At 50.8% G+C, this 19,953-nt stretch overlaps 1 protein-coding gene across 1 annotated transcript; it reads left to right on the top strand.

Annotated features, from left to right (window-relative positions):
* The first annotated feature begins 44 nt into the window (after window positions 1–44).
* HSDL1 (hydroxysteroid dehydrogenase like 1) lies at window positions 45–18,675 on the top strand. Its single transcript, XM_045076375.1, has 6 exons — window positions 45–172; window positions 7,606–7,675; window positions 11,187–11,412; window positions 12,057–12,502; window positions 12,725–12,952; window positions 17,354–18,675. Exons 3-6 carry the CDS (start codon window positions 11,193–11,195, stop codon window positions 17,450–17,452), a joined length of 993 nt encoding a protein of 330 aa, XP_044932310.1. The 5' UTR covers window positions 45–172; window positions 7,606–7,675; window positions 11,187–11,192; the 3' UTR covers window positions 17,453–18,675.
* The last annotated feature ends 1,278 nt before the right edge of the window (window positions 18,676–19,953 follow it).

The raw sequence follows: 19,953 nt of genomic DNA, 5'->3' as shown, positions 1-19,953 counted from the left end.
GCGGGCCACGCAACGGCTCCGCCCCCCGGCGCGTGCGCGGGTCACGTGGGGGCGCGGCCCGCGGCAACTGCGGCGGCGGCGGCGGCGGTGGTGACGGGGGTGTTGCTGGGGACGGGGGCGGTGGCCGCGCGGCTCTGGCGGGACCGGCTCCGAGACTGCGCCGCCTCTGCAGGTACCACGCCCCCACCTCACCCCGCGCCTCCCCGCGCCCGGCCCGAGGGCCCGGCCCCACTTGCTGTCCCTCGGCCCGTGCCTCCCGGTGCGCCCCGCCACGCCCCCCGGGACCGTACCCCTCGGCGCCATCGGCACCCCGGACCCCCTTCGTCTCTCCGTCCCCTCGGACCCCCGCCTCGACACCCCTCCTTCCAGACTCGCCCCCCAGCCCCACGGCGCCCCTTCCCGGCTCCATCCCGGAGTCGCACCCCCGGAGGACCCTCGGTCCTGGGTCCGCCCCCTCCCCCAGGACGCGGCGGACCCGGGACCCCACCCACCCGAGCGCGGCCCCTCTGGCCGCGGACCCCAGCCCGGGGCTCCCAGCGGGGCTCCGAGACTCACCCCTTTGTCCGTGCTCCTTTCTGGGGGACTGGTTGGAGTGGCATTTGTGGTCGTCTTTGTTCTGAATTAGGAGTAATTCGCAATCAGGGCGCTCTGGAAGGAAGCGCGGCGGTTTGCTGGGGTTTGCTGGGCGCTGCCGGCTGCTGGGGAGAGGAAGGCTTGGGAGATGCATGAAGCCGCCCCCTGCTTCAGAGGAACGTGCAGCCCGGCGGACCCAAGCAAGCCCTGGAGCCCTGGCGGTGATGCCCGCAGGAATCCCGCCGCGGGGGTCTCACAATGGGGCGGCTAGCCAGGCCTCTGGACTTCCGTAGACCTCGATCCGAATTCCCTTGGGGGCCTGGGTATGTCACTTGCATCTCTGCCGGCCTCAGTTTCCCCATCTGTAAACGGGTGACTGTAACTCAGCCCCCTAAGGTTTGAGAGAACAGTGAGGTGTGAGGGACAGAGCTTTTTGCTTAGGGGCATCTGGGTGTTTCAGTCGGTTCAATTGGCTGCCTGCAGATCTGGTCATGATTCGGGGGTCCTGGGATCAGGCAGAGAGCCTGCTTCTCCCTCCCCTTTGCTGCTTCCCCTGGTCGTGCTCTCTCTTGCTCTCTCTCAAATAAATCTTTAAAAAAAAAAAAAGAAAAAGAAAAAAAGAAAGAAAGAAAAAAAAACAAACAAAACCCAGCCCTTTGCTTAAAGCCAGCTCTGAGTTCTAACCCTGACCGGTGCTAGCTCACCTTGAACACTGGAGTTAGAGGAGCTAATAGCTAAGGTTTACTGAGCATTTTAGTTTGGGGACTGTTCTCTGCTTTACGTGTATGACTTCATTTAATTCTTAAAATCTTAGGCTGGACCTCTTATCTCCGTGTTTCGGTAACATCGGGTAACGTGAGGAAAACGCGGAGGTGAAGTAACTTCAGCTTCATCCAGCACAGCTCTTGGGAGGGGGAGAGCCTTGATCCGACTCCAGGAAGTCTATTTTCAGAGTCTGTGGTTTAGTCACTACAGTAATATTCTAGGAGCAGAGAGTTCAACAAATCAGTATTTTTTAAGTAGATTTTAAAAATTGGCAGAAAATTCGTAGGACATAAAATTCATCCCCTTAGCCATTTTAAAAGTGTGCTCTTCACAGCAGTGCATTCACTATGTGCCACAGCCCCCACCGTTTAATTCCAGAACATTCCCAGCATCCTCGGAAAATATCCTACCCCCGTTAGCAGTCACTCCCCGTTCCCGCTGTGCCTTTGCTCTGGCCACCCTGTTGTACTCTCTGTCCCTGGATTTGCCTGATCTGAACAGTTCATATAGATTGGATCAGACGGTGTTTGGTCTTCCGCTGAGTGTGGTGTTTTCGGGTCTGTTTCAGCGGCACGCCCCCACTTCCGTCTTTTTATTGCTGTCTGATACTCCATTATGCGGACAGATCGCATTTTGTTTACCCATTTGCCTGTTGATAGACATTTGGGTTATTCCCCTGTGTTATCTATTGTGAACAGAGCTGCCTGCGGTAGGCTCTACAAGTTTTTTGTGTAAGCTATATTGGGTGGATACCTAGGAATGGATGCCGTTGTTATTTAAATTCCAAATGGAGCCCTGAAACCCAGGCTTATTGGATCTCGGATGAGAACTCCCATTTCTGCCCTTTCTGCCGAGCTCCGCGTGAGTTCAGGTTAGTGGTAGCCCGGAAGTGGGCAAAGGAAGGGGAGGAAACTCCAGAATGTCCTAATGCACCGTAGGAACTTTGTGAGAGTGCGGACACAGGTTGAGAAGCTCCTTACGTTTTTCTTTCTCCTCAAGAGTGAAATCTGAGCTTTGAACCCAAAGCTGTATTTGCTTCTATTTATTTAAACAGATGTTTTATACAGACTTACACCAGCTGCTGAGGAGGAATATTAATGGTGGGGGCGATCCCAGCCTCACACCACCACCGAGCCCTCGCAGGAGGGTTAAAAGCGTAAACCTGCAAAGCAAAATTGTGAAAAATTCGAGAAAACGATCATGGAAAATGCCTTTATGTCCTGGGGCTAAGAGGGGATTTCTTACCTGAAACCCAACAAAGCACAAAGCATACAGGAAAAAGATAGATCTGTTTGTCTGCCGTATAATCGAGGTGTTAGTTCATCAAAAGCACTACAAGGCGAGCAAACAGAGAGACAGTATCTAGAACGTAGAGGGAGAAGGGAGACAACACAGTAGAAGTAAGGGCAAAAGCTAGGAACAGGCTCACAGATAGCAGAGAAGCTTCATAAGGATGCAGTCAACCTTACCAGTCATCAGGAAATGAAAGTTAAAGCCAGAGTGTTACCCCCCCTTACAAGGCCACCCTGGGGGCCGAAGGTGAACCTACTGGTGCATCCAGTTGGGGAGGACACTGTGAACTAACGCTGGCTGACTGTGCCTGTGCCGTGGGGATTGGCCCAGCAGCTTGGGCAGTGCCTGCCAGAATGCAGCGGGGCCCTGTGGCCCGGCAGCGTGACTCCAGTATGTCCCTTCAACGGACTTGGGCACCTGTGTGTTCAGCACCTCTGTTCCTAACTGTAGGGTAAAAGCCAGAAAGACACCAGCCCAAATGCCCATCAGCGATAGAATGGCCTGGTGCGTTTGTCCCGTGACTCAGTTGTGCGCGGGGAAAGTATATCACAGGGACAAGTCTCGAAGACAGCGCTGAGTGAAAAAAAAGCCACCAGAATACACACGCTGTGATTCCTTTAGAGAAAGTTCCAAACCAGACAAAACAGAACACTTTTCTTTCAGAAAAGTTGCTGGGTAACCGTACAACTATTTTTTTTTTTTTTTTAAGGGCAAGGGAACCGGGAGGTCAGAATTGAGTAGGGTGGTAACCCTCCTGGGGAGCCCAGAAGGTGATGGTGGGATCAGGGGAGAAGCTAGGGGGCTTCTGAGTGGGGTGGCCTCACGGGTCTTTGGTTATTCTTTGAAGTATGTGTAATAGGTTTTACAACTTCTGTGCATATTTTTCAGTTTTTTCAAGTGGCAGCAAAATTAGTTTTGGATACACCTGCCCTTGAGAAGCTTGTGCTCTGGGTGGGGAACCAAGAGACAAGGGAAACAGCCGAACGGAACCCAGAGTGGTGCGGGAAGGGCCTTGTGGGGGAGACCGGGAGATGGGAACTCGGGGTGTCGGTGCAGTGGCCAAAGGAGGAGCGGGAAGCGGCGCACCCCACGCCTGGCGGGCGCTGGCGCTTATCAGTGAGCACCGGCACCGAGTGGAGGGTTGAGCTGGTGTAGGATTGAGTGCCTACAGCAAAACAGATGCAGACTCCAGGTGAGAGAAGTAAGATCTTTATGAAAAACCTTAACGAGAAATAAGCCCCCAGCCCTGGAGCCTTTTTGAAAAGCTGGACAGTGGCGGCTGTGGATGGGGGTGGGGAGGACCACCTCAGGCTTGCCCCGCTCCGGGGAATATCATAGGAATCTCTGAGGCTGTTTGTGGCTCCTGCGAACACGAGAAGCTTTTGGTTTAAGGGATGTGCGGGCTTTGCAGCTTGTCTCTGTACTGTCCGGAAGACGAGCCGGACCGTCTCCCTGGTCTTCCATCGTCCGTCCTAGTTTCCTATTGTTGCTGTAACAGATTACCGCAGACTTCTCACCGGTCTGGAGGTCGGAGGTCTGGCATCCGTCTCGGGCTAACACCAGGATGTCAGCAAGGCTGTGTCACTCCCAGAGGCTCTGGGGAGAACCTCTTTCCTGCCTTTGCCAGATGCTAGAGGTGCCTGCGTTCTAGAGGGTAACCCCTCTCCCCATCAAGTCCAGCAGCCTCCTGTCTTGAAATCCTGTCTCCTTGACCTCTGCTTCTTGACCGCATCCCCCCGACTTTGACCTGCCTCCTTCCTCCAAGGCCACGTGCGTGGTCATAGCAGTCACCGTGGCCCCCACCCGGATCATCCAGGATCAGCTGCTCCTTTTAAGGTCTTTAGCTTAATCACATCTGCAAAGGCCTCTTTGCCACGGAAGGTGGGGCAAAGGTGGGGCATTCGTGAGGTGGAGGATTAGGGCGTGGCCAGCTCCCAGGGCCACCTTGGGTGCCCCACGCTGCCTTTGTTTGGTGGGGCTTCTCTGTCTTCTCCCATCATGCTAGCTGGTTTCCGTGAAAGTGTGAAAGCGTCTGGCCCGCCTGTCTGATGGCCTTTTGCCGTCGGGCCGCATTTGTTTAGGTAACTTGGTGATGTCCGTGGTGGAGCCTACTTGTGCCCCAGAACTCTTGCTTCATGAAGGTTTCATGTGAGGTTTGCCGGCTCTTGTCACTGCTGGGCTGAGCCCGCTCATCTCTGGGTCAGGAGAATGTTACATGTCACAGCAGGCCTTTGTTCTGTTCTGTTTTAAAATTTTATTTCTTTTATTATTTCTACACCCAGCTTAGGGCTTGAACGTGTGACCGGGAGATCCAGAGTCGTCCGTTCTACGGACTGAGCAGCCAGGCGCCCCCATAGCCATCCTCTGAAGACGTGAGGAGTTTGCCTCACGTGAGACTTGCCCCTTGGAGTTTTGACTGTAATTATCCCATGACACTTTTGTGCTTACACTGTTACCCTTTAGGGTTTGTTTTAGGACCCTCTGGGAGCAATTTGAGGTTTACCTTAAAACAGAGGGAAAGGTACAGAGACGGCCCTCGGACCCCTGATCCCGCACACGTGGGGCATTCCCCCACTGTCAAGGTCACTCACCAGAATGGTGCCTTTTTTTTTTTTTTTAAGTCAGGGAGGAACCTGCATGGACACATCACCATCACCCGAAGTTCGTAGTATACCTGGACGACCTTCACGTATTTGATGCGTCAGCGCTGATGAATGTTGCCCGGCAGACAATAGGGAATTGCTCTTTTCCTATTTGGGGGACAGCTCTCTCTCTCTTCCTCCACCTGCTTTTCTCCTACTGGGTTCACTGATGACTGAGTTTTCTGTAGTGGCAGGAAAACAAAGCTTTATAACTTCTACAAGCAGATTGGGTGGGGGCCGGGATTTTACTGTGGTGCAGTGCTGCTTTCTAAATAGTGGGCTTCACTTCGTTCTAGGCTAGTACCTGTCTGCCGAGAAGTGGCCTAGTCAAACCCTCATAGCGGGGTAAGTGCAGCTAGGTATCTTGGTAGGGTTCTGGGCTTAAGTGTGTAATAAACTCCTTTAAACCTGGATTTCTGTGAGATTTCCTGGTTATTAATGGCTTTGGGGGAAGTCTTGATTTCTTCTTTCATTAGGAAGACATTATTTTCCATCATGTACTCAGGGTGGGGAGAGGGCTGACAGGATGTCGGGAAGGTCTGCTGTCCTGTCGTTTTCCACTTCCAGTCCATCAGGCTGGGAACGTATGTAGGAGAAGGTCTGGTCTGTCTGAGAAGCAGCACGAGTCTTCACAAAGCCATGTGGTCTCTGTTCAGCCTTGCCTTGTCCCCTTCTGGAAGGAAGAGGGTCCCAGACCCTTCACTTCCTGCCCGCATCCGCACAGCTGCCCCCTCTGCTGCCAGCCACCTTTTACGACAAACCCGATCGGCTTCCTGCTGTGGCAAAAGGGACTTAACTCAGAGAGTCAGTCCACACGCTTCTGTTTGGCACAAAGACCTTTCACAATCTGGCCTTCCCTTCCAGCCGCCTTGGCACCCTCGGGTGCACTTCCTGTGCTGGGAGCCTGTTGAATTTGTTACCGTTCCTTGGCGGGCTGGTCCTTTTGTAGTGACTGTGCCCTTGGCTCCTCTCTGCTCAGGAGGGTCTGGAAGCCCAGCAGTGCCCTCGCCACTGTGCCCTGAGTCGCGCTGTTTATCTTGGTGAATTCTGCCTACACAGGTTATTGTTTGTAAGTAAATGGGGTGTTTGAATATGTCAGTCTTCTGTGAGTTTGGTGGCTGTGAGTCAGGTCTGCATCTTGAGCCATGTCTGGGGAGTGAGGAGATGGCATGCTGTCCCCCAAGGCTGTAGACCCGGCCTAGAACACTGGCAGCCCTCAGATTCTCCGTGATGGAAAACAGAGGTAGCCGTGACAGTCTGTGTTTAAGGTGCTTGCGTGCGGGGGAACTGCGTTGTTGAATATTGTCCTGGTCCCCCTGTGACAGGACGGCTGGAGGGGAGTGTGACTGGCGGAGCCAGAAAGCCAGGCCCTGCCAGGTCCAAGGCCCTTGAGACCACTGTTCTCCATGTTTCTGAAGTGGGTGCACCTTTCTGTTGCACCTGAGTGGGGGGTCGCTGGCGGGTTTTGCATGTGGGGTTTTCTTTCTGTAGGGGGAGTTTGGTGGTCCCCTTGCCAGTTGGCGAATGAGAAAGTGCATAGGCTGAGAGCTGAACTAGATTCCCGTAGTGTGGCTTCATGTAGTGGCCGCCTTGCCGTGGGCTACCTGTGGTGGAAGGGGCTGGAAGCAGAGCAGAGTAGGGTTTGGCCTCAGCCCTGGAGCAGCTCAGCGTGCTGGGGGGGGGCTTCAGAAGCAGAGTGGTGGAGGAAGGGGAAGGGGGGCCAGAGGTCCCTTCCTTCTGCATTCTGAAAGTGCTAGAAGGGGCTGCTGCCCGTACCGAGGGACTCGTCTTCCCGCCACCTCTGCCTGCTGATGACACAGTGCGGGATGCCTGGGCTCCCTTGGCCAGCCGGAATCCGCCAGGAAGGTGGCATTGTGGGGCCGCAGCCCCTGTGGGAGCCCAGGGGCCCTGCAGGCAGAGCCGTGGAAGAGAGAGAGAGAGAGAGTGTGAGGCGGCCGGGAGTGAGGATGGCCGGGTCTGCTCCCCCTCCCCACCTGCTCCTGGGCTTTGTGTCCGGAGCTCCCAGTGTCTGTGCAGAGCGCCACCTCTCTCCCAGCTGTTGGAACTGGTTTCCTTCCGTTTGATGAACTGTTCCTTAAGAGAGAAGGTGCGGGAAAAGCAGGCACGTTCCAGCCGAGGCTTCCTTCAGACGCGTCGGTGTCTTCCTTTTTCTGCTATGAGGAAGGGCTTTGCCGTCTGCACAGGGGATTCATGGCATAAAAATTTGTGTTTCCTTAATTTTGAAAAGCTTTGGCTCATGTGTCTATCAAGCTATCTGCCGAGGTGTGAGGGCGAAAGAAAGGACTTTGTTTCATGTCGTGTTTGTTCGCAGGTCGGCCTGAAGACGCCAGCTTCCTCTTGAACACCCAGAACCGGCAGAGGGAAGGGCAGAGAAAACCAAGGTGGGTAAGGACCCCAGCAGAAGAATCAGGAATCTTCTGTGTGTCAGGCCGCTTGTGATTGTTTTTCCTTCCAAACATTCAGACTCTTGGGAAAAATTGTGTTTGAGGGGGAAGAAGTGCCCTTTCCACAGCTTCCCGTCAGCAGGAGGCCGTGCCGTGGGCCGCGTCTGACCTGCTCCTGTTTAGGGAGAACCTTGAGGACCCTGCACTTACCTTCCCCACAAGTACGGCTTCGCTGGCAGCCCCGTAGATCTCCATACGTGGGGTATAAATTTTCATTGAAAATAGTGTTTTAGTAGCGTAAATACAACCCATAATTTTTTTTTTTAAGATTTATTTATTTATTTATTAGAGAGAGAGAGAGACCAAGAGAGAGTAGGAGCAGGGAGGAGAGGCAGAGGGAGAAGCAGGCTCCCCGCTGAGCAGGATCCCGAGCAGGGCTCCGTCCCAGGACCCGGACATCACGACCTGAGCCGAAGGCTTAACCCACTGAGCCACCCAGGTGCCCCCACCCACCTGTTATTAGGAGAACAGATCGAATATTCTAAGAATCCAGATTTTTTTGTTGTTGTTTCGTTATCCCTAATTTTATTACACTGTGTTGGAAAAGGACTAGTACCCACAAATATTATACTTTTTTGCTTTTACTTTCCTTGTGGCTTCGTATTAGATTAGTTAACAGCAGAAGGCACATGCACACTTTGAAGGATTTATTTCAGGAACTCCTCAAAGGGAAGGTTTAACATGGGATTTCATTTTTATGTCCTTTCTTGGAAGAAATTACTGTTTCGGTCATTTGTTTGGGGGCTGCTGCCATTGCAGGCATGCTGGGGGCATGCCAGGTCAAGGGCATGCCCAGTCCGCCAGCTCCCTCCGCAGGGACTTGGCTGTGTACTGAGCTGCAGAGCAAGGGCCCTTGACAAGGGTCACACGACACTCCTCCTCCTCTCTAGTGGCTGGAAGCTTGGAGGGGCATTCCTGCACCGCGGGAAGAGAGTGGACGTATTTGAGACATGATGCTAACTGGGAATGTATTTGCGCCGGTCTGGGAGCAGCCCTCCCGGTGTTGTTGCCTTCTCTAGGGCAGACTGGTCAGGACAGGAAGGGCCTCTTCAGCCCACATTCCGTTGATGCTGATAACTTCAGACCTCAGAAAATCTCAGCCAGTATGGTCCTTGAAGACAAATTACCCCAAAGGAGCATTTTTTTTTTTTAAAGATTTTATTTATTTATTTCACAGACAGAGATCACAACTAAACAGAGAGGCAGGTAGAGAGAGAGGGAGAAGCAGGCTCCTCATGGAGCAGAGAGACCAATGCAGGGCTCGATCCCAGGACCCTGGGATCATGACCTGAGCCGAAGGCAGAGGCCTTAACCCACTGAGCCACCCAGGTGCCCCCCAAAGGAGCATTTAATTGTTGTTAAATTATTACAGATTTGGCTTGTGGCGTTCATAAAGTTTATAGTGTTTTCTTTTCCTGATCAGTCTTGGCATTCTTGTGGGGGTACGTCTCTGTGAGCAGAACCCCAGGATATGGCCTGTACAGACAGGAACTGAGATGGCCCAGCTTCCGTTGTTCTCTCTGCCATTTGGGGAAAACACTCCTTTAAAGTCGTGTGACGTCAGTTCAGTTAGTAATATGGTAGCCGTGTGCCCCTTCCGGCTTGAGAGATTGTGTCCTTGTTGTGGGGCATTTGGGAATCCTACTGTCTGCTCCTGTCTCCAGTTTTCTGTCCTGATTCCACGTGTCCTTTCTTGGTTTGTAATTTGGATTATACTTTGATGTATCTACCCCTGTGTGTATGTATACATTCACATACCCTTCTCTGTGGTCAACAGGTTTTCCATTATCTTAGGCCTTTTATCGCAGGACGCTGCCGCTCTTAGAATGTGTTCCATTTCAGTGGCTGGTTGGTTTTTTCCCGCTTCGCGCATTGTCACTCTGCAGAACCTCTTCAGGCCTGCATCGCCCTTCGGCGGCGCCTTCCCTCATTCTTCCTTCATCTTAGGCCCATTTTTGCTGCTGTCATTGGGAATTCTCTTAGCTTCACGATTTTTTTTTTTTTCTGTTTCAAGGGGACTTTGAAGAGCGGCCATTCCCATAAATGTTACATACATATTTTGGATTAAAGTCAACTTTTCCTTCGTGTAATAAGGAAATCTTTGAGTCCGTGCATAGCAGAGCCTTCGTGTAATAAGGAAACCTTTGAGTCCATGCGCATCAGAGCTCCCCGTAATGTAACTGCAGGCTCTTGGGATCCCTTCGCTGCTCGTCCCTCGGAGACAGCACGCAGCTGGATCCCGCCTCCGTGGTTCTCAGGTCTGGGCTAGGACCCAAGTTCATCAGCCGTGGTGGCACCAGGCCTTTGCCTCTGCAGGGTCAAGTCTCCCACCACAGGGACACATAAAGCCGTTCATACGGCATTTAAAATAGTTTCTTAAGTGTCCTTCTGTTCTCCTGGGTGCAGTTTAACTCATATTGGAATCCTTTGCATCAGTCACGGTCCATGCAACGTAGTAAGGACTTTGTAAATGCTTGCCACGTGGGTACGTACAGGAGTCGTACGGGACTCTTTCCTTAGCTGTAAGGCGCAGGGCAGAGATGGGGTGCCCGTGATAGCAGTAAGACTGAGGAGTGCTCGCTTTCTTGTTGTTTCAGAAAACCCATTCCTTGGGTGCTTGGGGGGCTCAGTCGATGAAGTGTCTGCCTTCAGCTCAGGTCATGATCCCGGGGTCCTGGGATCGAGCCCCACATTGGGCTCCCTGTTCAGCAGGGGAATCGGTTCTCCCTCTCCCACTCCTCATGCTTGTGTTCCCTCTCTCGCTGTGTCTCTGTCAAAGAAATAAATAGAATTAAAAAAAAAAAAAGTTCCTCAAGCTTGGGATTTTTTGGTAATTTTTGGGGTAATTTTTTGTATTTCTTTGTAAATCAACGTTTATGCGTATTACGTATATCTAATATAATTTATGTGAAAGTTCGCTATAGGTAATTTTTACCTCAAATGGACTGTGAGCTCTTTTTGGCCAAGGCGCCGTCTTCGTGCTGCTGCTCCTCTGGCTCTGTCTCCGCGTGGGCGGGCGGCCCTCTGAGGGCTGATGACGGAGGAGCAGACACGTAAACACACCTCTGAGCTGTTACAGGAATTGGAAGTCTGTGTCTGTCACTGCCGGGCGAGGAGCTTTTTTAGGGCACAGAGCATATTGTGTTTATCTCTGTATCTACAACATGCCCCACGGTGCCTGGATTTTCATAGGAATCTCAAAGCTCTCGGTAGTTACACGTTGACTGATCTCCTTGGGAGGAAAGGACTTCCGGAGCTGCAGATGGTAACGAGACTCTACATTGAGCGGGTCCCTGGGGTACGTGCGTTTGAAACGCTTCCGTTATTTGAGTGCCTCACTGACAAGCTCTGACATCCTTGGATGTCTGCCTTCATTCCGACTCTGCGTGTTCCACTGACATAATCAAGCAAAGAGCAAAAGAGCACCTCTCTCTCCTCTTCCGTGCAGGCCGCCATGGCTGCCGTGGACAGCTTCTACCTCTTGTATAGGGAGATCGCCAGGTCCTGCAGTTGCTACATGGAAGCTCTGGCCTTGGTCGGAGCCTGGTACACGGCTAGGAAAAGCATCACGGTCATCTGTGATTTCTATAGTCTGGTCAGGCTGCATTTCATCCCGCGCCTGGTGAGCAGAGCGGATCTGATCAAGCAGTACGGAAGATGGGCAGTCGTGAGTGGTAAGAAAGGAGATGTGGTCCTGGCCCGATTTCAGAGCACAGTCCTCTCTCCTGTTGAGGCTGCGTTCTCAGTGGGCTGCCTTATTCAAGGAGTCACTGAATTCACCGTGATGTGTCGTGATGCCGGTCACCGTTTCTTAGCGCCCTCCTCTTGGAACGATGTTTGTCCTTGCTCTGTCCTCCTGTTCCCGGTCCTGCCTCAGCCCACCTTCGGTCCCTTTTGAGATTGTCCTTAGAAATTGTCACCGCCCGCTCCCTTATTTTAAATTTCATTTTGATTTATCATTATTTCCCATCTTTTGATGTATCATTATTATCATTATAATAGGGAGTTATTACCTCCCTAACACTCATGTAAGCCAGATACAAGTTTGAAAACCATTTCCTGCTGTGTCTCCTACCCAGCTCGGTGAACCTGAAGCTCCCTTCCCCTGCTTGTCAGGGTGTCTGCGAGAGTGTTTGACTAAAGGTGTCGGTGATACTTGGATGCGACACTGTACCCGACACAGTGACCAGTGTGAGAACTGGGTTGATTTCTAGTGTGACCCCTTCTCAGCTGAAACCCAGAAACAGGAGATTTAAGGTTTGCTCTGAAGGTCCCAGCATGAGATGAGCCCGCTCACTTTCCCTGGCCTGTATCGCAGGTGCGACCGATGGGATCGGAAGAGCCTACGCAGAGGAACTGGCAAGCCGTGGCCTCAATATCATCTTGATCAGCCGCAGCCAAGACAAGCTGCAGACGGTAGCGAAAGACATAGCCGACACCTACAAAGTGGAAACCGAGGTCATAGTTGCGGACTTTAGCAGCGGCCGCGAGATCTACGACCCGATTCGAGAAGCTCTGAAAGACAAAGACATTGGCATCTTGGTGAATAACGTAGGCGTGTTTTATCCCTACCCCCAGTATTTTACTCAGGTCTCCGAGGACAAACTCTGGGACATCATCAATGTAAATATTGCTGCAGCTAGTTTGATGGTCCATATGGTGTTACCAGGGATGGTGGAGAGAAAGAAGGGTGCCGTTGTCACCATCTCTTCCGGCTCCTGCTGCAAGCCGACGCCCCAGCTGGCTGCGTATTCTGCTTCTAAGGTAATGTATTCCCAATTGGAAAGCGAAGTCATAAAGCAGGAGGACATTGCTTATATGGTTCGGTCCAGTTTGCGGAGCCTTTTGTGTCCAACTCGTGTCTATTTCTGCTGTACTTTTACCTGACATGGTAATAAGCAAGGCTGTTTTCTTCTGAATTTTCTTCCAAGTCCCCCCCCAAACACCCCCGCCCACTAAGTCTTTGCCCCTGCTCTGTCTCAACAGGCTTATTTAGACCACTTCAGCAGAGCCCTGCAGTATGAGTACGCTTCCCAAGGCATCTTTGTACAGAGTCTCATCCCATTCTATGTGGCAACCAACGTGACTGCACCTGGCAGCTTTCTGCACAAGTGCCCGTGGCTGGTGCCTTCGCCCAAAGTGTACGCGCACCATGCCGTTTCTACCCTTGGCATCTCGAAAAGGACCACAGGATACTGGTCCCATTCTATCCAGGTAACAGGATGCGCTCAACTCTTACAATTAGGTTGATGCAGCCTCAACCTTTCGGAATGATACGTGGCAATCCGACTGGAGCCTGCTGCTGAAACGGGGGAATTGCACATTCTGATTCTTAAACCTGACACTCATAGTGGTTCTGGTGAAGTCGCTGAAATTCTCCGTGCTGCTCTTACTGATAGTTTGATTCGTGTGGCCCTGTAGAGATGGAAGAATGCTGCTTTAGTCTAGGAAGTGGCAGGAGTATAAATTACTCAGGATTCCTGGGGGCTCTTTGCATAAAGATTATTAAATTTGCCATCACCACATCCATAGATAAGAAAAGCAGCAATTAGTTTTTCCTTTTATCGAAATATTTGGCTGAAAGTTTCTTTAGTAAGAAGGAGCTTGATTTATTCACTCCTCTGTTAATGTTTAGCCCATAAGGAGTTTGCTGGAGGAAGTTTGATGTGCCAGACACACCATGTAAAGAAATGTCTGTGCTCATCCTGGTCAGTCTTCCAAGTTAGGGCTTGAGTAAAGAGGGAAAGCTGGCCTGTGTGGGCTCTAGGATCTGGAAAATGCTCAGTGTCTTGTATGGAGGCAGTTTTGGGAGCTCTTCAGGGAGCTGTGGATTGCAGCGGGCAGGTGAGTTGGAAATCGCAGGCTCCGCAAATAAGGCTGTGGGGTGCGGCAGGCAGGTGGACTGGGACGGAGGAAGCAGGTGTATTTGTTAATCCGTTGACAGCAGCAGAGACGTGGCTGGGAGCAAGTGCTGGCGGGAAGGGGATGCGCAGGAGAATGGCCTGAAGACAGGGGAGAGAAGGTGTGCTTCCCGGCAGCGCGGGCAGGACCCAGAGCACCGTGGAGGGGGCGGCAGGGAAGCCACAGTGGCGAGCAGGGGCTGTCGTCTGCTGACTCCCGGGAGGGGGGGCTTGCAGAGTGAGGAGGTTTGAAGTGAGAGTGTCGGGGTGGAGAGCAGGGCGCTGCTGCTGTGCCCTGACCCTTTCGGGAGCCCCTGCCGGGATGGCCTCTAGCGTGGTTTCACAGCCTTTTACTGATCTGAGCCGGTGCTCAGTCTGTGTCAGTGGTTCTTTGTGATGAGCTTGCTCAGCGGTCGGGGGGGAGCCCTCACTCCTTGCCGGGCCCCAGCCCTTACGGATGTCTGCGCAGCCCCGTTCCCACGCAGGAGCTGTATGAGTTGGCCTTTTGTACTTTCTTGGGATTCATGGAGTTAGACGATGGCATCTTCTCTGTGTTATGCGAGATGTCTTAACGATTTGTGAGCAGAAAACAGAAAAAAATGCTTTGCACTTAAAGCAGCTACAAAGCAGTCGGATGTCTTGGCTTTAATAGTTAACTTAGTTATCAGTGTTGTTTTGGGAGCCTTTCTTCCCATTTTCAGAATTGCATGAGGCTGAGTTTTCAGCTTTGGAACACAGAGTAAGGCTGGCGGAAGAGCCTCTGGCCTTCTGTTTGGGTTACTTGACGTGGAGGCCAGAAACACATGCTTATGTGTTAGGTTGATAAGCCACTAACTTGACAACTTGACCAGTCTTGCTTATAACTCCAGGGGCTGTGTTCCTGGTGTAGGAAGACAGAGAAAGCCACAGGGACAGGCAAGAGGGTTGGGGGCAGCTGAGCTCTGGACTGGCGTGCAGTCTGCTCTGAATTCCTACCCGCTTGAGGCGTATCTGTTCCCATGTAGTGTGTCTGTGTTGCTCTTGGAGAAAGACGATGTGGCATTTAGAGGTGAGGGGAGCTACTTGGCCTTGACAAGGCCCTGGGGATGCAGGTCCAGGGGAGAGGCAGGCCAGCAGCTGAGGTCCGGGCCCTCCTGCACAGCCCAGGTTCCCATGCCCGCGGCCAGCCAGGAAGGGAGCCTCAAACCATACCCTGGCACTGTAGCTTTGTTTCCCCCTTCGGAATAACTCTGGCTGAGCGTCCAGCCCAAGTTCTTGGGGATCTTTTCCTTCCTTCCCACCCCCATTTCTTACCTACGTCCTTCCCATCCCAGTGTCTGGGAGACACCGAAGCATTGCCAGTGCAGAGTTCCGTCCAGTTGTCCGTGGTATCGGCCGCTGACGTCCTCTTCTGGCTCTGGGTCCCCACAGGGGCTGTCAGTTACTGTTGGCTTTTGTCGCAGGGGAGCACAGCTCCTTTCTCAGGCCTGGACTGGTGAGTCAGGTCTCTGAACGCGCACAGAGCCTTCCAGAGCCAAAGACCCAGCCCTCCGCTCTCCGCTCTCACTCGCTCCCCCTCTAAACAAGTGCATGAGTCAGCCCTTTAGTTTCTAATCTGTCAGTACCCAGAGGATGCAGTTCTCTCCTCTTCCATTAGCTCTTTCCATCCTGCTCCCTGGGGTGCTAAGACCCCATTAGGATCAGCCAGAAGTGGTGTGCCAGCAGCGGTTCCAGGCGTAGCCCTGTAGGAACCTGGCAGGGTGTGTCCTGCTGCTGGTCCCCTGTGACAGACAGTGGCCGTGTTGAGCGGAAATTAAGAACAAACAGATTTCTGGTTGTTGATAGCTTCTCCACTAAATAAATGCTGAATAAATGCATGGTAGTCTTCCCCTTATCAGCGGGGATATGTTCCATGGCATCCAGTGGCCGCCTGGAGCCGTAGGTAGTGTTGGACCCTATAAAAACTGTGTTTTTCCCTGTTCGGGTAGACCTGTGATAAAGTCTAGTTTATCAGTGAGGCACAGTGAGAGGTTAACACCGATTCCTGGTAATAAAATAGAGCAGTCATAACGGTGTCCTGTAATCAAAGCTACGTGAATGTGGTCTCTCTGGAAATACCTGTACAGTTCGTGGCCTTCTTGTTGAGATGAACGTGAGATGATCAGATGCCTGTGTGAGGACAGGGAGTAAGGGGACGTCGCGTTAGGTGGCTGTTGACAGGGCGCTGGGTCAGGAGGATCATCTGCTTCTGGACCACAGTTGACCTTGGCCGTGGGTAACTGAAACCGTGGAAAGCAAAACCAGGACAGCAGGGGCACCAGTGTTTTCGGAAGAGGCGGTCCAGCTCTGTAGTCTGTCGCAGGTGCCTCTGCGTTTGAGTGCATCCCTCCTTCCAGGGTGAGTGCATCCCTACTTCCAGGGTGCTCCTACGCGACCCGAAGCTGACTTCTTTTATCTCCTTACACTTAGAGTCTTTCGCTTTAAAACAGCAGCTCCAAGGAAGGTACCCCAGTATTTCCCTCACAAAATCCTGGCTCTTTAACGAGGTCCAGAGAGATGTTAGTCATGTCCCCAGAACGTTTCCCCTGGCTCCTGGCCAGATGCAGATACAGGGCTCCTGTCTCTGAGGAGGTCAGCCAGAGCTTCTCTGGAACCTGCGGTGGCCGGCTGCGGCTGTCCCTGATACTGGGACCTCGTCCAGTTCAGTGTGGCTTCCCTGGGTCCAGGGTGACCTCTGTTATTTTATTTCTGTTCAAGGCTAGCATTTTAGCACTTGTCAGTGGCGTGTTCATCTCCCTTTCTTTCCGATTTTTTTTTTTTAAAGTAAGCTCTGTGCGCATTCTGGGGCTTGAACTCACAACCCCAAGATCCAGTGTTGTACGCTGTAATGATTGAGTCAGGCCTCCCATTCATCTCCCTTCCTTTCCATACAAGTAGAGCTTGTGCTCCGCTCCGTCTTGGACAGACCCGTCAGCACAGCACAGGGTTCCCCCCATCGGCGCTGTTGGCCTTTGGTGTCGGATAATCCCTCATGGGGACGCTCTCCTGGGCACTCTAGAATGTTCAGCAGCGTTCCCAACCTCTGCCCACTGGATGCCAGTAGCAGCAGCACCCACGTGTGATAAGCAGGAACGTTTCTGGACGTTGCCATATATTCCCCTGGGGGCGGGGGTGGGGGAAGGGCCCTGGCAGAGAGGCCTTGGAGTAGAGCTTGGTCAGCAGGACCGCCTCCCCGTGTGCCCAGGCTGTCCCCATCACGTCTCAGGACTGCAGCCCAGTGTCCCAGCGTTTTTGATTTCTTTTTGTCACAGCGCTTTTGACTAATTTCAGCCCAGTGTGCCCCTCACAGCCCAGTTTTCTCACACTGTACTGATCGTGGATGCATTGATCCATTTCACCTACCTTTTATTCCCGGAGTGGTTTTTGTCATTCTTAACCAAGTGGATATGTTACTGGTACCCACTTAAATAAGGATGGGATTGTAGTGCTGCGCCTGTCTGTCCCTCTCATTGGGGCGGGGACGTGGGGTGGGCGGCGGTCCTGTTTCTTGTACTCGCATGGATTCTAGCATAGGTTCTTAGGCCAAAGTAGGTGCTTGGTATAAGAGCACCTGAGGATTTTTTTTTTCTTTTTTTGTATTTAATTTGGTGGCATTTATTGCATTGAGTCATATATTGACACTTAAGGTCTATGCTTTGGGTTCTAACCTTCTAACCTTTTTCTCTTTCATTTTTAGTTTCTTTTTGCACAGTATATGCCCGAGTGGCTCTGGGTGTGGGGAGCAAATGTTCTCAATCGTTCTTTACGTAAGGAGGCCTTATCCTGCAAAGCGTGAAACTGCCTGATGGTTTGGGAAGTTTCGCCACCTCCTGGGAACCTGCAGTATTCTGACGTTTGGAAGAACACGCTTAATTTACCTTCAGTATTTTCTTCTATTACTGGTTATGTAGCATACTGTTGACTCATCATTTGCAAAGCACACATAATACTTTTAGAGAATGCTGTGGAAAAACCACGAGGGCCGCATCACGTGGATGGCACAGGGCACACAGTGACCGAGGCACAGGAACGTATCGAGGGAACCTAAATTGTGATGCTTTTTTTTTTCCCTCTACACTCTCTCCAAGCTGTGTGATTTATGTTGTTCTAGGAGCTACAGCAATCCGTTACTGAAATACATAGTACTTGTTAGCTCTCGATTCCAAATGTTGTTTACGGGAATTTATTTCTGTAGATGAATTCCAGTATTGTTTTTTGAATGTTCATCAGGAAAGAGTATTTAAAAGTGTTATTTTATAAGTAAGATCGCTAATTAGCAGTAATTAGCAGTAGAAATCCACGTGTGTCCTATTGTATAGCTCTGTTTGACTCTGTGTATGAAAATGCTGCTCTTCAAGTGATATTCCACTAGGGAACTGTGTGTGTGTATGTTCTGTACATCTGGGCAAGTTCATTTATGGGGCAGTTACTGTAAAAAAGATGTCTTGCTAAGGTGGCTTAATGTGGAACCTTATGGGGTCTTGAAATTCTTCTAGCTTATTCCTCTTCATACTAAACATGCCTACCCGATTTTGGGCTATAAGTTTGCCGTGTGTAATATTATACATTCTGTTGGTTGTTTTTTTTTAATCTCCTGTGGAATTAATTCATCCTTAGAATCGAACCTACGATGGTCGACCCTTAGTCATCTCTTGATTTATAATTGTTGTGGTTAAGTGGTGGTTTCTCAGCCTGTGACCCATTTTATAACTGAAATTTGGCCCTTCAGAGCTTGTTATATCTGGTTTTCATACACTTTTCTATGTAATATTCTCTTATAGTAGAGTTATGGGAGTAAGCATCAGTTACTTAGGGAATAGTGGTTAAAATATGGACAAATGATGTGTGTGATATGATGTATGTGTTAAAATAAGTTAGAAACTCATTGGCTTGTGTAACAAATCTACGCATTACAGTGAACGCTTTTGTTGGGGTGATCGTTGTGTGCAACCCCCTCCCCCACGATAGGGGTTAGCTTTGACACCTACTGTGAAATAAATGTTTTTGGCTCAGACCTCACAAAGCCAGACATTTTTGGGGACCACTCTCTAGTGCTTCAGCAACGACAAATCTCTATATTAATGTGACACTGTGTGCAAGTTAAGAATTTGGAGCTTATTACTGTGACACTGATGCAGAAACTAGTAAATTGGCTGAAATCAGGAATTGTTGGAATTGTCTTCTTCTGAGTATGGTATTCCATCAGGAGTTAGACCTGGGCATGCCTTTATGTCACACCCACGATTTTGCCACTGCCATTGCCTCAGTATTTCCCGATCTCACTTGGGACTCAAATGCTCAGTGGTTGAATTCAGAAGCTCTTCCACGTATAGACCAGGCCCTCATTACACAAAAGAAGACCTTTCAGATGTGAAAACTTGCTAGCGGTGTTATGCAGCACAGAAGGTGCTGATGGGAGTCCTCTTGGAGGCCTGCCTTTTGTCACATTCAGCAATTTTCCCTCCCCTAATAGTCAACCTATGGTCATTAAGACTAGAGAAAATTTGACTTCTGCCACATCGACCTGAATTGTAATTGACATGTAGTAAGCAGCTGCAGCTGTACATGTACAAGCACCTTGTTTTCCTCCCAGGAGTTATGGGACTCAGCCGTGTCTTCTATTTATAGGTGATGTAGGGAGTCACTGTTACATGATGAGAATAAGTAAATCATGTCAGTGATGTTTGCAAATTCTCTGCTTGGCAGGACCAGTGCAAAAGCTGTTGGGTGTAAAGCTAGTGAAAGATCAAAACCAAGAATCTTCCTTAGGTTTCCTCTGATAATACACCTTTTCCCAGAACCCATTTGAGAATCATCATTGGGCCACTGGAGATGGGGTTTCTTACTAAGAATATGGGAAATTAAGAACCTTTAAAATAATCTGTGAACTGAAAATTTAACAGTAAAAACGGCTGCTTCTGCTTCCTGTGGAAGAGGTTTTGTTCCATGTGTGTATTTGGGACGAGAGATATTTCCCCCATAGAAACAATTACTTTAAAATTACCGAAAAGTTAATCAATGAACACCTGCGGTAGTAATTCATTAAAAGCTTGTAATTCAGCAAGAAACTTGTGCACAACCACGTGTCTGTTAAATCTTTCGAAAGGACTAACTAGATTTCTTGATCTCATTCCCCTGATAGGTTGAGTAGATGAAAGTAGATTTTGATCATTGACTTCAGCACCCTGTAGATTGCTGCTGGTGTTCCATGAGCCATTTTACCTCATGGTGGGGATGGAAGGTTGATTGTGGTGGGTTGGAGGAAGAGTGGAAAGGGAGTCAGCAAAGAGGGAGCTC

The sequence above is a fragment of the Mustela putorius genome, unplaced genomic scaffold, assembly GCF_011764305.1.
Source record: "Mustela putorius furo isolate JIRA1106 unplaced genomic scaffold, ASM1176430v1.1 tig00000174_pilon_pilon_pilon, whole genome shotgun sequence".
Classification (NCBI taxonomy): Eukaryota; Metazoa; Chordata; class Mammalia; order Carnivora; family Mustelidae; genus Mustela; species Mustela putorius.
The sequence above is the reverse complement of the archived record's forward strand: the minus strand, read 5'-3'. Positions and strand labels throughout refer to the sequence as shown.

Bases quoted from the DNA above. Each gene is read 5' to 3' on its own strand.
- HSDL1 (XM_045076375.1), top strand. From the start codon at position 11,193: ATGGCTGCCGTGGACAGCTTCTACCTCTTGTATAGGGAGATCGCCAGG. The intron at 12,503-12,724 runs GTAATGTATTCC...CTGTCTCAACAG, and splicing joins CTGCGTATTCTGCTTCTAAG to GCTTATTTAGACCACTTCAG. The intron at 12,953-17,353 runs GTAACAGGATGC...TTTCATTTTTAG, and splicing joins ACTGGTCCCATTCTATCCAG to TTTCTTTTTGCACAGTATAT.